The sequence below is a fragment of the Scophthalmus maximus genome, chromosome 11 (genome assembly GCF_022379125.1).
Source record: "Scophthalmus maximus strain ysfricsl-2021 chromosome 11, ASM2237912v1, whole genome shotgun sequence".
NCBI classification, from domain to species: Eukaryota; Metazoa; Chordata; class Actinopteri; order Pleuronectiformes; family Scophthalmidae; genus Scophthalmus; species Scophthalmus maximus.
Window position 1 is genome coordinate 3115685 of NC_061525.1, and position 17523 is coordinate 3133207.

Below are 17523 nucleotides of genomic sequence, written 5' to 3' on the forward strand. Positions count from 1 at the left end.
GGTCAGTAATCCAGCAGCTGTGGCTGGGTCCTGTGAGCGACTGCAGAGACAGATGCTGACGTGGTGGAGTGCAGTGACACTGAGTCCCATCAGCAGAGCAGCGACCACGTCGCCATGGAGACGGGTTCACCACGGAGCTCGTGGTGGAGCAGGTGACACTCTCACAGCTAACCCAATTCTGAAGTAATTTCTTAATCCTGTCCCGTCTACCTGTCCCATTTCTTTATGAATTACTTTATATTTGTAAATACATTAACATGACCATTAAAGGTTTCTTTTTTTTCTATGAAGCAAAGAACATACATCCTTTGATTAACACACTTCCCATCCGAAGACATGAAAAAAAAAAAAAGCCAGAATACACTTTCAATAACTTTTATTTTTTTGTCTCCCTAATAGATCTGTACAATCAGCAAATCAAACTTAAAGATGAGCCTAGCAAAAAAAACTAAATCCCCCAAAAAACCTGATCTGTACATGTTAAATGCTTTTTGGGCATGACAGCTTAACATCCATTTAAATAATCAAATGATGACTCGTCTAGCTGTGCAAACACTTTACAAATCAGTCCCACGGCATCAGGACAGTGAGGAGGAGGAGGAGGAAGAGGAAGATGAACCAGACCAAACAAAAACATGTTCCCTTTATATCTCTTTCTCTCCAGTGTTATAGAAAAGTACAGTCCAATATGGTATTTACAGAGAAGTGGACAGAGGTCTACGGGGTCTGTGGGCAGCAGGGGGTGGGGGTGGGGGGGTTAAAAGGAGAGAGGAGCAGAGGTCGGTGTGAAACGAGGGAGGGAGGATGCACACCAGCCGGTGATGGACAACATGGCTACTGCTCCGGTTCCAGCACCAACGCGTCCTCTGTACCTCCGTCATCCGTCAGTCGCCGTTCAGCAATATTTCCTGCCGCACGAACCATTCCTGAGATACGTTACTGAAGTCAGTTTTTACCCATGTTACATGTTAGTTTTCCTAGTCCTTAGTGTCAAATAATTAAACACTTGCACCCCCCCCCCACACACACACACACACATTCTGTCCTTCACATAGTCCAAATAAAGCTGCCTTATTGCTAGAACAACATCCACTTTTGTTTCCACTGAAAAACATCAATAAAAACGATGACGTGTGGATCTGACGTTCTTCAGATCAGTGACGTGGAAATGAATCCCTTTTTTTTTCCTCCACTCGCCGCCTTTGGCCTGAATCTCACGTTGCCATATCAGAAACACGGGGGGGGGGGGTCTGACTTCATGACTTAATGTCTGGCCAAAAAAACAACAACAACAACAAACAAACAGAGGGGAGAAAAAAAAAAAAAAAGTCAATGGTGAAAAGACGGAGAGAGATGGAAGTGAAAACGCTCCCTGCTCGGGACCCGGTTCTTCCGATGGGACTTCAGATGGGTCGAGCTTTTTCTCCGGTTAATTCGACCCCAAGAGGTCGTGAAACGTCAAACCACCACGCGCGTCCTCGTCCGCTCCTTTCTAATGTTTAACTTGTTCCCGCTTTGCAGTTTCTCGCGCAGTGAATTGCTCTTTGCCTCTAGTTCCATGTCTGACCTCATGACCTTGGGATGGATGTCTGAACATTTGCACCCGCTTTGTTGATCTGAGCCAAACCCTGTGCTGGTTGCTCTTTGCGTATCACTAATACCACCGTGACAAACGCCGCATGGCTATTACTTTTTTTTTTGGGGGGGGCCTTTGACCTTTTTGGTCTCCCCCGCCAACCGTCGACTCGCATGAGACAAACAAACCCACATGCTCTTCGTTAGCACCTGCATTACTTTTAACTTTTGCGTGTTAAACATCTGTGATTTCAGTTAATCTTGGGGAAAAAAAGAAAGAAAAAAAAAAAAGAATGCTACCCTCTAAATGTTGAAAGCCACACATATTTCAGAAACATTTCAACATTTGAATATTTCAATACTATCTTCAGTGTCATATTTTGTTCGTATCAAAAACATTTGCCCTTCGTCAGGTATCGTTTTTTTCTTTACCGTCTCCCTGACTGGATCTCTCAGCAGGTATCACCGTTACATCTCACATCAGGGTTGAGTACATGATCACGGTGGAGATACTGGTTTTGCCAGCTCCTACAGATCTTAATTAGATAAGGGTGTTGCTGCCCCAGGGAGAGTCCAACATAAAGAGAAAGTGAACCGTTGTCCGCATGCGAAGAACGGGTCGGTCGATGAGCGTAGGACAAGAGGAGCGGACCGACGGCGGCAGCGGCCTTTTTCCCTTCTCGTGGTTCCTTCGCTGTGGCCGTCTGCCACCAACACTCCAGCTCTGCTCCACGTCACATCGACCTCTAGCATAGTGCATTCTTGCTCTTTCAGTCCCCACCTCTGTGGGATTAGGATAGAACCCGTCATACAGTAAGTTGCTCAAACTGCAGTACTGTCGACAGGTACAGTAGATCTACGGGTCGACCGCGAGCTCTCGCTGCTTTGTTCCCCCTCAGATTTAACCGGATTTTTGTCTTGTGCACGAGTATATCGGAGCATGCACTCATCGAGCACTTTATTAGGAACACCATGTCAACAGTTCCTCGGGTCTCCGTGTCATGGACGACGTTGGAAACTTCCTGACTGCATCACGTCATTTGTCAGCTGACGCGCTCTCTGCTCACCACAGCGGTGGAGTTGTTATCCGAGTGACCTTTCTCCCCTGACCTCTGGATATTCTGTTTGTTTGCTTGTTTCTGGCTCAATTCTGAGTAACAACTCTACTTGTGGAAAATCTCAAATCAGCAGTTTCAGAAACAATAAAACCAACTTGTCCAACTTAAACAATCAGGCCACAGTCAGAGTCACTGAGATCAAATGAAGCTTCTGACCTGCATCTGCTGTAGAGCTACAACAGTTAATCGATTACTAAATTAGTCTGCAACTTTTTTGATAATCGATTCATCGGTTAAAGTACTTTTTATGAAAAAAAAGTCAAAATTGTCCGATTTCAGCTTCTTATATGTGAATATTTTCTGGTTTCTTTGCTCCTCTATGACAGTGGACTGAATGTCTTTGGTGTGAGGACAAAACATATCATCTTGGAGTTTTGGGAAAAACTACATTTTCCCTATTTTATGACATCTTATGGACCAAACAACTAATCAGATTAATCAATTATGAAAATAATCATTATTTACGGCCCTAATCTGCTGGATTTCAGCAACTGATCTGCTGCCTGGTCGATTGGATCACTGCCTGAATATGCAGGCGTACAGGTGTTCCTAATAAAGTGCTAAGATGTAACCATCTCTCAGGAATTCGGGGACACTTTACTAAAACCAGAGCATATGTAGTGTAAGGATTAAAACTAGGCTCAACATAATGACCTGCATCAGCCATCAGAAAAAACGCACCTTGGAAAATAATGGACTTGAGAAGTCTTGTCCAACTTTCCAGAGTTCCAGTGTGAAAAGCTGTGCAGCTGCATGTTGTGTGGTAGCTCGAAAGTTCACAGTTCGCCTGTGACGCAGTGAAGGTTGGTGGGGAAAAGTGGATCAGAGGCGGTTGCAGCAGCTCTGGATGAGACCCCAGAGAGGTCCGCGTCTCTTGGGACCAGTGGGCTGGCCACTGGCTGGCTGCTCCAGCACCCTGTCACCTCCCCTGCCCTCCCCCACACGTTCAGTCCAGACAATACTCTCCCAAAAAAGGCTGTTAAATCTACTTTGAGCAGTAAAGAGCTACGGACGACTCTAGCCGAGGTGTCGGCGGAACTCGGGGCGGTTAGAAACAAGAGAGAGTCTGATGGGAGGCGCCTGTCCTTCCACACAGCATGACGATCCACAGTCAAAAGTGCAAAGACCCAGAGCAAAAAAATGAAGGTAGGATGGGGGAGGAAAAAAAAATATTTGCTGCACCTTTATTTAGTTATAATATAGATTTTCTTAAAAAAAATTCCAAGTAACTCTGTCCTTCTTGAAGTTCTTTTTGTGTACAAGTACAAGAGGGGGGGAGTTGTCTCATTTCCAAGCAGTGCCTTGTTCTTGTAGATTATGCCTGCGATCATTTTTTTTTACATTTCTTTTCAAAAGGATTGGAGGAGGGTAACGAGGACAACAACAAAACAAAACAAAACGGAGAAAAAAAGAAAGAAGAAAAACAAAGATCTTCTTCGATCCAGTGGTGGGTGTGGAACCACAGGCCAGGAGCCCAGACTGCTGACCACAGGAGAATTAGGGGGGGTGAGGTGGAGGTGTAGAGGTCAGGGCATGTTAGGAGTTCAGAATCCCTCCACCCACGCACCCAGGCCTCGCTCCGTCAGTGTGCGGTTCACTGAAATCACCTGCGGGTTGAAAAAAAAGTATTGAGTATGACATGACTGTACTGATGGAGATCAGTGTTGGGAATGCAGCAGTTAAACATACAGCACTGAGCCCTATAACTACAGGTGTGACACAGAATTACAAATGCACCGTACCTCCTCTCCCACCATGTTCCACAGGTGGACCAGGGGCAGGCCTGTGTTGTTGTCGTAGTTCGAGACCTTGACAGAAAACAGAGACAGGCCACGGGTTAGAGAGCAGCGTGAACTCCGCAGTGCGCCGCAGTGACTGCAGGGAGGCGGTCTTACCTGTGCGAGCAGCGCCACCCCTCGGGTCATCTCCTCCATTAAAGACGTTGCCTCTGGTGAAAAACGATCCTCTCCTGATGGAACACATTTCACACGTCATAACGTAGTTCCAACTATACAGTCGCTGCACTTTTCTCACACATAGTTTTGGACTTGGCATTACATTTTGAAGAAGGAAAAAAAGAGCACTAGATCATTTTAAACAAGATGACTCATTTCAAGCTCAAAAAAATTCCTTGGAATAATCGTGCTAACACACGAACAAAGAGACCAACCACACCAATCACCGGTCTCCTTGGCAAAGGTAATGAAAGAACTGCCAGACATACTCAAAAGTAGATCTACAGTTTTCAAACTGATGTTGAATTATTACCTTTAGGTTTTCAAATGACATGTTAAAAACACAAACAATGTTGTACCTGGAAGTGGGTTGATGTTGTCCAGCAGCACTTCTGCCCCTTGAAATGGTAGTGTTACAAAATCAGACCTGGAAAACATAAAGGGGGTGGGGCGAAAAATGATAAATATTTTTCAAATCAAAATATTGGGAGAAAATTAAAAAAAAAAACTGTAATTTGCAAAACGCAAGGCTTCAAAACAGCAGCTCACAAACCAACGGGCGACGTCACAGTGAGTTGCCACTCGGGATGACTTGGTACTTTCACTACATTTACTATCCCCACAGTTCTGGTCAGTTCTAACAGTTTTAACGTGGCCACACTCACCTTATTTGCCGTAGCGAGTCGATCTTTACTCGGTCATAGCCTCCGTAATCAACGTATCTGATCTCCACCTCGTTGGTTTCTTTGTAGAAAGTGATGACCTGAGCTCTCCACCATGCGCCTTCCACTGCCGGAGCTGCACAGATCACACCCACTGGGAGACAAATACACAGAGACACCGTTAGAGCTGCAAGTAGCAGCACGGCCACACCGGACCGTGCCATGTAGTCATTACAAAGAGCACTACCCACACATTTAACATTTGAAAATTATACAAAGTCAAATGGCAATTTATACCTTATTCACATAACATTGTACCTACATCAGCAAATGAATAAACAACAACAAACAGAAGACCCCGCAGTCATCCTGCCATCATCCTTCACCGACACAGGCACTGTGCGTGTGTGCGTGTGTGTGTGTAAATCTCTGAACATCAGTGAAGTTACCAAGAACCAGAACAGTGACTCTGCATATGAGGATTACATTTTATTTTTGTCTATGTTGTAGTATTGTCCAGGACACATGTAGTGTAAGATAAGTTTGCCTGGTGTCAGATGTTATGTTCGCCTTAAATTAGGTAACTGGCCAGTTTATTTGTGGAAAAACACGATCCGATCTCAACAAATCGGTATTGGGGCCGAGCAAGACATCTTTAACTGATCAGGATCGGCTTTAATGATCATGAATGTAGGCCCAATCCTTTCCCGTTTCACGTCAGCTGTAGTAGGGTCTGGTTGCAGAGAGCTGCAGCTGTGGAGCTTCACTCTAGACCCGAAACACGTGACTATGGTGTTTGTTTAGTTTCACAACTCATGGGTATAATACAAGAAGATCAACACCACATGCGGGATCAGTGACAGATGCTCCCCTCTGAAAAAAAACCAAAACAGGACTTGGCATCAGCAGATACTCAATATTGGGGACATCCCCACCCACAGGTGGATGTTTTTGAATTCTCCCTCAACCAAAGCAAAAAGCCCATTAATACGCCTGGTGGATTTGAATGATTATTGCGGAAGCCTATGTTTTACTAGTCAGAGACTGATCGATGATCAGTGTGTGCGTTGAGACCTGACCGCGGTTACCTTCAGCGGGCGAGGGCAGGGCCGGGGTGCCGGGCTGGGAGTAGCAGAGGAACATCTGCTGGTCGAGGCTGCGCAGGGCGTGGTAGGTGGGATGGGTGTGCTGCTGCACGAAGACGTGGCCGGCTGACACGATGTTCACCACTATCACTTCGACCGTCACCCCGCTGGGCAGCAGGAGCTGAGGGGACAAAGGACATGGCGGCAACTGTTACTGCTCCAGTGAATGACGACCACCCACGATGCAGTGCACAGTCCATATAAATGACAGCACACTACAGGAACAAAATAAGAATTTCTGCCAATGAAATGCAAAACTTTCCTGAAAGCGTCAGTCAACGTTTCGTGGGTTGTCACTTGTATCATGGTAATTCTAATTTTACCTTTGCAAACACAGATGTAGAATTAACTACTACGGTTGTATTCACTTCCCTGGGTTGTGCAGTCCTGCACAACATGAGAATGTATGTGCAGCGTTTTTTGTGTTCGAGTATTCTATCTTCTCACCTGTAGCCTGAAGTAGATGTGTAGTGTTTTGGTGTTCTATGTGACTGGATGGGGTTTTTACATGTTGTGAACTTAGTTCCAAATCCAGATACCAAACCTGTACTTATCGGTAGTTTGCTTAGCACTGAAAACCAATAATGCTGGTTCTACTTTAGAATTCCTACTGCGCTGACTGGATTTTAATTAACAGATCTTGTCACTACACAGTGACATTCATTGACTTACTCAGAACATCTTTGCTTTTCTTTGCAGACACCTGTGGTGTCGAATAGAGGCCAAAGAGACTCAGAAAGATTATGTGAATAAATACTGATATGGAGGAACTAAGTAAATAGAAGTTGCTCCCACTAGTCATTAGTAGGTTCTCATTACATTTGAATGTTTTAGCAGCACTACTGAAACTTGCCTTGGCAGATTCAGGTAGCTGATAAACTCCTATTAGCACTAAACATGATGCAAAAACATGGCTATACTCTTTAAGTCACAAAGTCCATCCCTCACCTTGGGTTTAACATTAATGCATTTTAAAAACTAGAAGGGCGGACCGAGAGTGGATACCGCTGCCAAGGCTAACGCCTTATCTCACCATGTTAAACAAAGTGAAAAAAACATTTCCTGGATCTGCCCGTTTATCAAGATCTGCTGAAAAAAAAAAGGGGCATGGATTCTTCCTTTGGCATAGCTATACCCTTAGACCCAATTAAGTGGAATTTACCAAGACGTTTTTGCGTAATCCTGCGAGCTAACAAACTGTGATGAAAACATAACCAACCTATGGATTTCCAAGACATTATGAGCCTTATTACACTGCACCAATTAAAGATCAGTTCAAGATCAGTGGTGGCGCAGAGCAGCCAGAGAGCACGTCCTTACCCAGGAGGTCATGGGAAGCGATGGCAACGCGAGTGGGGGCACGTACAGGTTTGTCAAATCCAGATCTTTGAACTTCTTCCCAATCATTGAAAGGGCTTTGTCAACCTGCTGCTGCGAACCTGCAGAGAGATCAAACACAAACCTTCAAGGTACAGTCCAAAAAAAGTTTCTGTGAAAAATGCTCCCATTTTCCCTTCCACCAAGAATCTGGATTCCTGCACTAAACGTGTGACTCACCCTCTATATGACAGATCTGGACATCCTGTGTGTAAGGCAGGGTGGAGATGTAGATCTTCGCACCAGAGGTCTGCTTGACGAAACTCACGAACCTCCCCTGCTTCCCGATTAACCGTCCGACAAGATGCTGGTGCAAGGAAGACACGCAGAGACAATGACGTGTCAAAAGGAGTTCTTTTATACAAAACAACAATGGTTACATTAATTCCAGGGCTAATTTAAAGATTAGTTTAGATGAAGTTGAGAGTTTATGTTAGTGTGGCCTTATGTGACAACGCTCAGCAGCGGGTCTACAAACCTGTAGACCCTGTAGACCAAAAATAGAGCATCCGGTTTGGAGAGTTAAACCAATGGACACAGACACAGACAGAGCGACAGCGAACTTGTGTGTACGGTGAACTTGGAGCTGATTATAAGGGTTCGCTCACGAGGTATGTATTTACATGTGTCACTTGCCCTGACTCACCTTTGGCACCTCAATCTCCCAGATGATGAGCTCAGAGCTCGAGGAGGCAGCGTGGTTGCTCTGGCTTTCCCCGGTGCTCATGGTGCAGCCGCTGTCTACCGAGTCCATACTATTCACATCGGAGCCTGGGCATGCACAGAAAAATAATAATGGCATTCAATATCAATATCAATCAGATTAATATTTTAAGGTCCAAGAGCACATTACGGCCTGAATGAGAGCAGGAATAGGGAAACCTTTTTCCTATGAGGGGCCATTTAAATGCTCATAACGTCCTTCAGGGGCCAGTGGCCCGCTACATCTCTGAACACATACAGCACATCACGCTGACCTCGTGGCCGGAACTGCTTCTCTTTGAAAAGGCTGGTTTTCTAGGTTTGGTTTAGTCAGTTTTAAGCAAACTCAGTCTAAGTCAGAGTCAGTTTCTTAAAGAACCGCTCACGGAAGAAGGTTGTTCCAAACCGGGATGCAAATTTCCCTGCTCGTCTCCTCGGGATTATGCTTGGCAGCTCAATTATTTCTTGTTGTAGGTTTTCAGGCACATCAGCTGGTTCCACATTAAACAGCCCGACAAATATGTTCAGTTCCTTTCGTTTAATTTTCACGTCCCCAAACGTTTCGTCAAATAGCTGAAGGAGTTTCCCCAGCACCAGCGTATTCAGAAATCTCTTCGAAATTTTTGCAGAATGGGAAAATGCAGTGTTTGCACCGTTTGCTCACCATCTACTTTTCTTTTGTTGACAGTCCCCATGATGATTGTCAGCAATGAACTGAACTTTTTTTTAAAGAAGCATGATAGTGGAAATTGCATTGAATTCCACTGAGTTACACAACTGAATCATTTTTTCCTCTCACAGCACTGACTCATGTCCCTCAACAAGTATTTAACAGTACTGATACAATACACAGTTTCCACACACTCTCCACTCAAAAGATGCAGACACAATTTTGTTGATGGCAACATAAATCTCACTGCTTTTCACTTACGAACAACTTCTTGAGAGATCAACATTGGACATTAAATATTTGATACGACTACGTCTTCAATATTGAAGGTCATGCCATCCAAGCAGGAGGAGGCCATTCTGGTCATATGGGCATTTCAGGAGACTAGGAGTGGCGGTCTGACCAGAGACATGTGGGACACACGGCTCCTAGAAGGCCTCAGGGAGTAGGAGGCCACCAAGCTGTTTGAGGAGTATTCTGAGCTTGGCCAGATCAAATTCCACAGAAGCGTCACAGCAGCTGGCTGGAGGGGAACACCATTGGGTGTCATGTTCATAGACAGACGTGACGGCTCGGACTAAGCTTAGATACAATAGGTAGAGAACAGACCGTGGCGTAGATTAGGGGCTGCGGCGGCGCATAACTTTAATTTGGGGATTTGTGTAGAACTAGTCGACGCATCGCACTACTTACGTCCATCCCCAGTGATGGCAACTCCCGTTCTGGGGTATGCAGAAATTAAATTAATGTGTGTGCATAGTGTGTTTGTGGCAGAACGAGAGGGGGAGAGAGAGCGGCGGAGCGAGTGACTGTGAGCATGGCGAGGTCCTGAGAAACAGAGTTGGCTGTCCTGTCTCTATCGTCTCCAGATTACTGCTGCTGAGGAAGTAAACGGGATGAGTCCCGCAGCTGGACAACACCTCGGCACTGGAGAAATTCAAACATCTGCCCTGTTTATATTATAATATTAATGGAAGTTTACCAAAGGATTAATCGACTAAAATGAAAATAAACGTTAGATTAATCAGAAAAAAAAATCGTTATATTAATCAACTAATCTGAAAAAATTATCAATAGATAAATCTATTTAAAAAAGAATCATTGAATGGAATGATTAAGAAGAGTAATCACGAGTCCCATAGAAAGGGTTCATGTAGCAGACAGTCCTACGGTGCTGGCCTAATCGGGGAGATAACCATGGGTACCAGAGCTGGTTTGTGAAGTAGGGCTGGAGAGATCCCAGAGGCTGGGCCAGTTGAAGGCTGGTGATGGTTCCCAGGGGATCTCAACACTGATGACATCATCGTAAGGGGAGGAAGAACCAATCAAAACTGACAATAGATTTGATCCATTGTCCCATCATGAGCACCTCTCTCCCTCTGTCTCTCTCTATATATGCCCCAATGTATTTACAGCAGGATCCAAATCTGTCATTATTATGAATAATGTCATTGCATCTTTTACTGTCAGTATTATTATTGTAATCATAAGTTACTCTAAAAGAGCTTAAAGCAATGCTTATACAATTGTTCTCTCTCTCTCCACCATTTCTCTCCTCTCACGCAAACGGTCAAGGCGGATGTTCCGCCCCCGACTGAGTCTGGTTCTGTTCGAGATTTCTTTTTTTTATCTCCACAGTTGCCAAGTGCTGCTGATTGTGGGAACTGTTGGGTTTCCCTGTAATGTTGTAAAGTTTGAACCTCACTATGTAAAATGCCTTGAGCTAATGTATGTTGTGATTTGGCACTATACAAATAAAATTGTATTTAAAGGTCTTTTTCCAAATGTAGGCAGGTGTTGAGACAGACACTCCCAGAAAACTTTACAACACAAACAGAAAAGAGCTGGAATGTACATCGGAGTCAGGCTGTTATAGTGCAGGTTAGCAGTTTTTAGTTTTCCAATAGATTTTGAAACTCTCAAATATCAATATCTGCCTCAAACATCAAGTATCAGAGTTTATAATCAGCAACTGACCTCCAGAATGGTCCGTCTCCACCTCACACGGGACGTGGGCTATATTCCTCAGGCCCATTACGTTGAGCATCTTAATCTCACATTCTGCATCCACCAAGTTTTCTTCAGTTATGGACAGAGCCGCTGTCTCTGTGGCCATCTCAGACGATGACTGAGACAGTGCGGCTTCTCTAGCTGACAAGTCTGTAATTTGGATCACATCCATTTGGTTGTCGAACGTGCTGTTCTGGAGGTCCTCGCTGCTGATGCCATCCTCAGAGTGGCATGTGCTGCAGGCGGAGTCCTCGGCCAGCGTGGCCACTTCATTACCTTTCAGTTTCATGTCTAGCAGAGGCACACTTGGCGCTGCTTCCCGCGTCGGCCAATGGCCTTTCTGAGCAGTGTTTGTCTGATGAGCCGTGTGACTAATCTCAACAGGCTCCCACACTGGAGCTGAGGAGCATCCATTAGTCTTCCCTTGCTGCTCTTTCTCTGCTGCCTCTCGAGACTCGCAGCTGTTCTGAGAGGAGCTTGTCGGTAGATGATCGTGCAGCGGTGCTGTGGCAACTGGCTCCTGTTGCGTGCATCGTCTGTTGCTAGCCAGTGGTGTGCTGCTGTCTGTGATCTGGCACCTGGTGACACCAAGGACCTCCTGGGTGGCTGCCGTGATGACCCCAGATACGAGTCCAGCTGCCAGAAGCTCCAGATCCTGCTCCTGTCCACTGCTGTGCACCTGGGTGTCCTCTGTGGTCACTGGTGAGGTGATGGATTCGTGGGCGGTGGTCAAGGCTGTGAAGGTCAGGTCTGCGGTGGTAGGTGTGCTCGTTAGAATTTGTTGGTGGAAATCCTGCGCTGAAGGCGGCGTCTCTTGAGAGTCAGCCTCTGATGGGATCACTCTCTTCACTCTGGCTGGGGTGACTGCAGAGACAATTATCTTATCTTGTGAAACTTCTCCCTCTGGCTCAGGCCTCTCTGCATCAGACAGGCAGGCTGTTGTTGGGGCCGAGCTGGTGACGTCTTTAGACCGGCTGGACAAGACGACCTCTTCTACCACGGCTTCTGGAGCAAAGGCTGGATCTTTGAGCTGGTGTTGGTTCGGCTCCAATACAAAAGCAATCGATGAGCATTTTTCTGGGTCTTTCAATGACACCAGCAAGCTCTCGTCCTTGCCAGGTGATAGTTGAGTCAAGACAGAGGGTTTATGGACATCCTCTCCCTTATTGCTGCCAAGATGAGGGGCAGGTTCTTCAGAACTTTGTTCCACGGAAGGTGCTGCTTCATTGTCCTGGACATGAATACGGGAAATGATTTTGTGATCTGTTCTCTGGCTGATGACCTCTGGAGGTCTGTGGGTGGAGCATTCCGTGTCATTCGTGGGGGATACAGTGCCTTTTTCAACCAAACCGTTGCTACCCTCTGCTGGAGATGTTCTCAGGCCGGCATCAGTTGGAGCCCCCTCTGGGCTGCCATGAGTGATGATGCGCTCTTTTTTCCGTGAGATGTACCACCACCAACCAATTAGTGCAAGTACTCCGGGCAGTGTGTAGGGTACAACAGAGCGAAACGTCAGCGGCATTTCCTCAGGACACTAGCAGCTACACCTGAAAGTTGCAAAGAAAGACAGATTTGTATTAGCTGAGGAGTACATTGAACTGAATACAATTTGTAGCAAATCTGTGGTTAAATGGCCATGATTTAAGGATTATACTTAATTGTATCCCTTAATTTCTTTCCCTGGATAGATACTGGGAAATATGCTGGATCCCCCCAAAAAACAGTTCCAATTCATTGATTAAATCTGCTGAAAGTCTCTTACACTTAAATACATTCCATTTGTACATTCACTGGACAATTTGCCAACTCTGTTACTGCAGAAGTCATGTAAATAAACAGAAAGAGAGAGAGGGACAGGCCGAGAGAGAGAGACAGACAGGTGAGAGATCGGGACAGGGACGGAGAGAGACAGGTGAGAGATCAAGACAGGTGAGTGACAGAGAGAGAGGGACAGAGAGACAGAAAGAGAGAGGTGGACAGAGGGACAGAGAGAGAGCAACAGACAGAGGGAGAGACAGACAGAGAGAGAGACAGAAAGAGGGAAGGAGAGACAGGTGAGAGACAGAGAGAGAGGGACAGGGAGACAGAGTGTTGGACTTTCGACCTCTACGGCTGCTGGCTCTGCCACCTGCTCCACGTAATCAACTGCCGGCCCCTGTAGCTAGCAGCGGAGGTCTGGGCTCTACACTTTCAATATCAAGTAACAACGGAAAGAGCTGATTTATAGGAACAAGAAAATAAAAGATTGCAGCTGTGTGTATCTGAATGTATAGAATAACAACATGAACGGCATGCTAAAATAGTGTGCCAAAATGTACATGATATATATTTACTATACTGAACTTGTGCCAATCTCCATCAGCGATTGTTGGCACTATTGGAAACAGTTTAGGAATACATGAAGACATTTAGAATACGAGCACTGGAAGACATTTATGTGTCCATGTTGCCACTGGCTGAAACAGAAATCATCAGTTATTGAACACTGACAAAAACATTAATATTGTCTTGTGTATTCCAGCCTGGGAAAGATAATCAATCACAGGCAACATTAAATCTCAGTTACTTCAGGTCAGACTACCCTATTCAATATCGTATATCTGAATTCAATAAAGATTATTTACTTTCTTATTCTGTCACTGCAGCTCAATAGAACACAAGTAGATACAAAGTAATAAAAATGTAACACTATCTCTTTTATAAGAACAATGATCCACACTGAACAATATTCCTCATGATCATGAATGAACAGTTCAGTGTGATTGATGACATCACATTAATGTTTCTCCTCTCAGTGAGGCATCACTTCAGATTTTCTTCATCACAGTTTGATCATCGTCAGACAAAAGGGCCAAAATATTCACTCAATAGTAAACTTGATAAATTCCTGTGCTTATTTACATGATATTTTTAGTGTGACTTAAAATTTTGAAACATATTTAGACAGGCTCTTTTCTATTTAAGTTGTTTGATCTTATTATTTACATTTCACTTTGTAGAATGTCACTTTTACACTCTCACTTAAACCAAATTTACCTGCATGTGTCAGTGTTTCTCTTCACAACTTTATTCATGGTTCTGATGATGTTGCTTGTAATTTACGACTCCCCATCTACCACATGAGTGCGCTCGTAACCGGACAGGAAAACTCAGGGTTGACTGAGACAGTTGATATCCAGCTTCGTAGTACAGGTGATCCAGGATGGTCTATGTTCGGTTAAGTCAAACCAGATAACGAAAACATATCCCAGGTTTGATGAACTGAGCTTCGAAGCCTCTGAAGACCCCCGACCCCGGATTTAGTATCAACTATTACTGTGATAATGCTTTTTTTTATTACTAGTAATGAGTGAAGCTTTCCCTTGTGATACCAAATCAACAATTAAAATGTTTCTATATGGGCACCTAAACCACAACAGAAAGCCAGCTAGTACATAATAAAAAAACCAACAATAAAAACTTTTAGACCCCACTGTGTGTATGTCTAGTGTTTGACACACACACACACACACACACACACTTCAGCCACTTCTAGACCAGTTATCTCGTGGCTGTGTGTGTGTGTGTGTGTGTGTGTGTGTGTGTGTGTGTGTGTGTGTGTGTGTGTGTGTGTGTGTGTGTGTGTGTGTGTGTGTGTGTGTGTGTGCGCGCCTGTTAAATGGTGGCCCGCACTACATTCACCTTGGACAAGGTTATAGCCGGAGTCACAAACGTGGAGGATTCCTTACAGCCGGACCGGCATTCCCCGGTGCCCGTCTTGACCTTAAAGTCAAGACTCGGCCTTCGACCTTGGCTGACGGTCCGGCTGCATTCACGTGTTCCAGGCCCTCCAACAAGACGAGTACGGGGCAGCCCTGAAGGGCTTGCGCGGCGGACAGCGCCTGGGACTACTGTCCATACTAACAACACCCCAGTCACTCGACAGTGACATGACACGCTGTCACACGCAAGAGAGACTTCCACAGGTCCTGTGTGTCCTCTGTGCCTTTACAGCGAAGGGACAGACTCCTTTCTCAGTGCTCGGCACATGTGCGTTTCCTTATCACGCCGCGTGACCAATGATTGGACGTTATCAGCAAAAAGGTCAATCACTGGTTGGTTAAACCGGACAGGCTGCACCTGCGTCGAAACTCGACTTTTGTTATTAATAATTCACACGTGGTTTTCACCAGAGAGCCCCACGCCTGAGGGGGGAGACGTCAATAGCGGTGCGGGAATCGCCTGCGAGGGAAAAAAAAAAAAAACCGTTGCGGGGCGTGTTGTGGAACAACCACCCCGCAACGTTTGACAGGAGACGTTCGGCGCGCCGGCTAGCTTAGCATGCGTGAAACGGCGGCCGCGAGAGTTCCACCGATGTTAGCTACAGCAAACCGGCTAATCCGTTCAACCTCGGCCGACGGACACCTTCACTTTCCGGGGTCACTGCGATACTTGCAGCGAAAAGGAAGCTGCTTGATACAGACAATGCTCGCCGTGCACAACCCCCGGCGGCGAATGCTAGCTCTAATAAATCGAACTGTCGCGTAGCAGTCACCAGTTCCGTCCCTCGTTGCAAGCGAGGGAGGCAATGCTACGATATGGTTATCAGAATAAGATGTTACCCCCCCAAACCCATACACACGTTTCTTTACCTCTGCAAGCCCCCGAATACGGCGAGTCTGCTGCAAAACTGTGCGCCTCAGCCCGACAATGTCCAGCCCGTGTTTGTTGGGGGGGGAGAGACACCAAACCGGGTGGGCGTCCAGTTAGCCGACCACGAGCACAGTTGATAGAAACCGGAGCTTAGCGCGTGCCGCTAGGTGTCTGATTCGAACGCCGAATTCCCCGGAGAGCACTGCCGGCCCACGCGAACCGCTCGTCTCCAGGAATAAAACTGCACCACATGTATTTCTTTATTTATTTAGTTTAAATGGCACGTACGCACGGGGGAGTTCGGCGCAACGCGCGTCCGGAATCGAATCGGGACACGAGAGGTTTCGCCGTGACCCGACGCTAACGTTATACTTATGCACCGCCGGGAATTAAGCACGGCCGGTCGGGAGGCCGCGGTTCGCGGGTACAAGGCGGCCATTGGGTCAGCAGGCGGGCCCCCTAGCACACTGGCCCCACGTCTGTGAACATACGCACGGTTTTTTTGGTTTTTGTCTAACTGTCGAGGCAGCTGAGCGCGCCTTCCCCGCGCTGCATTATTTTCGGCCCAGTGACCGTGACCGGTGGCTCTTTTTTTTTTTATACGGCGAAAGCCTCGTGTTGGACGCGACTTCGGGGGTTCCCGTTCGGCAAACCGTCCGACCACGACGTAGAGGGGTTGCGTGACGCAGCTTCGACCGCGACCCAACGCACCGCCGAGGGGTCAAGAGGCAGGCCCACGCAGGGGGGTTAAAGGACGTCTTAAGCCAAAGAGTGTTCCTGGGCCTCAGACCTCCACGTTAGCCTCGCTAGCCGGCCCGGTGGTAACGCGATAGCCAACGCGCGAGGCTCCCCGCCACAGCCCGCGGGCATTCCGCTACTATTTCAAGGCAACACGGGTGTCGACGGTGGCGAGCGCGCAGAGACCGCGGGCGAGGAGGGGGGTTGGGGTGACTTCAGTTACACAACGGGGGACACGGGGGCTAGCCGGAGTGCGCCGGTCGTTGAGCGAGTTGAAGATGTGTAGGCTAGTCGTTCAATGACACGGGATCACTGCACTCGTTTGGCGACGCGCTAAACTGCAGACATCTCGCCGAGAAGCGGGGGGGGGGGATGTCAGTGAATTGCTTTCTTTCCACAGACTGCGTGTGTTGGACCCCCCCAGCAGTCGATTGGAACCAAGTCATCCCGTGCGAACATCATGCACATCGGCTACAGGCTAGCATGTTCTTCCACCTTAGCTGCGAGGTGCACTTGGCTTTAGTTCGGCTTTTCGTGTTTACTTACAGTATTTTAGGTTCCTTGGCGCCGCCACGGTGAGAGCTCTACTGATAATGTGGGTTTTTCGAAAAGTGTCCCCTTGGAAAGTCAATCTCTCCTCCCCACGTGTTGACCGACTTGTACGTTCAAAAAAAAAAAACAGACTGAACAGCTGGTAAAGTCTCGCGATACTCGGTGGTTCAAGACGTCCGTGATCTCGCGTTAACCGAGAAGGCAGTGGAAGGCACCTATTTCAGTAGTACACCCCTTTGCAAATATCGGATGGCAACGATACATGAACATGTTGGTGTCATGTCTGAATGAGCACCTTGGTAAGATCAACACAAAGAGTGCCGTAGTAGCGCAAGGTTAAACAAGAACAACAAGAAGTAACACGGATTACCTCAATCTTATTTATGC

The 17523-nt window shown here is 46.5% G+C and overlaps 1 protein-coding gene across 3 annotated transcripts; it reads right to left on the bottom strand.

The window, feature by feature from the left end:
- Nucleotides 1-359: 359 nt before the first annotated feature.
- On the bottom strand, nucleotides 360-17287 carry akap1b (A kinase (PRKA) anchor protein 1b). 3 transcript variants are annotated; one of them, XM_035622745.2, is made up of 11 exons: nucleotides 17131-17287; nucleotides 11182-12761; nucleotides 8479-8603; nucleotides 8013-8139; nucleotides 7776-7894; nucleotides 6399-6576; nucleotides 5314-5464; nucleotides 5008-5075; nucleotides 4589-4662; nucleotides 4436-4501; nucleotides 360-4300 (listed from the first exon to the last, which is right to left on the bottom strand). In XM_035622745.2, exons 2-11 carry the CDS (start codon nucleotides 12734-12736, stop codon nucleotides 4238-4240), a joined length of 2526 nt encoding a protein of 841 aa, XP_035478638.2. In that variant the 5' UTR covers nucleotides 12737-12761; nucleotides 17131-17287; the 3' UTR covers nucleotides 360-4237. The 3 variants fall into 3 exon arrangements, with proteins under 3 accessions (XP_035478638.2, XP_035478641.2, XP_035478640.2); XM_035622748.2 differs by lacking the exon at nucleotides 17131-17287 and adding an exon at nucleotides 15846-16686; XM_035622747.2 differs by lacking the exon at nucleotides 17131-17287 and adding an exon at nucleotides 14896-15782.
- Nucleotides 17288-17523: the final 236 nt, after the last annotated feature.

What these genes read in the sequence shown, in the direction of transcription:
- akap1b (XM_035622745.2), bottom strand. Translation starts at nt 12,736, where the DNA reads ATGCCGCTGACGTTTCGCTCTGTTGTACCCTACACACTGCCCGGAGTA. An exon ending in CCAGATCTGTCATATAGAGG is followed by an intron (nt 7,895 to 8,012) that starts GTGAGTCACACG and finishes ATCTCTCTGCAG; the next exon opens with GTTCGCAGCAGCAGGTTGAC. An exon ending in CCTGCCCTCGCCCGCTGAAG is followed by an intron (nt 5,465 to 6,398) that starts GTAACCGCGGTC and finishes TTTGTCTCCCAG; the next exon opens with TGGGTGTGATCTGTGCAGCT.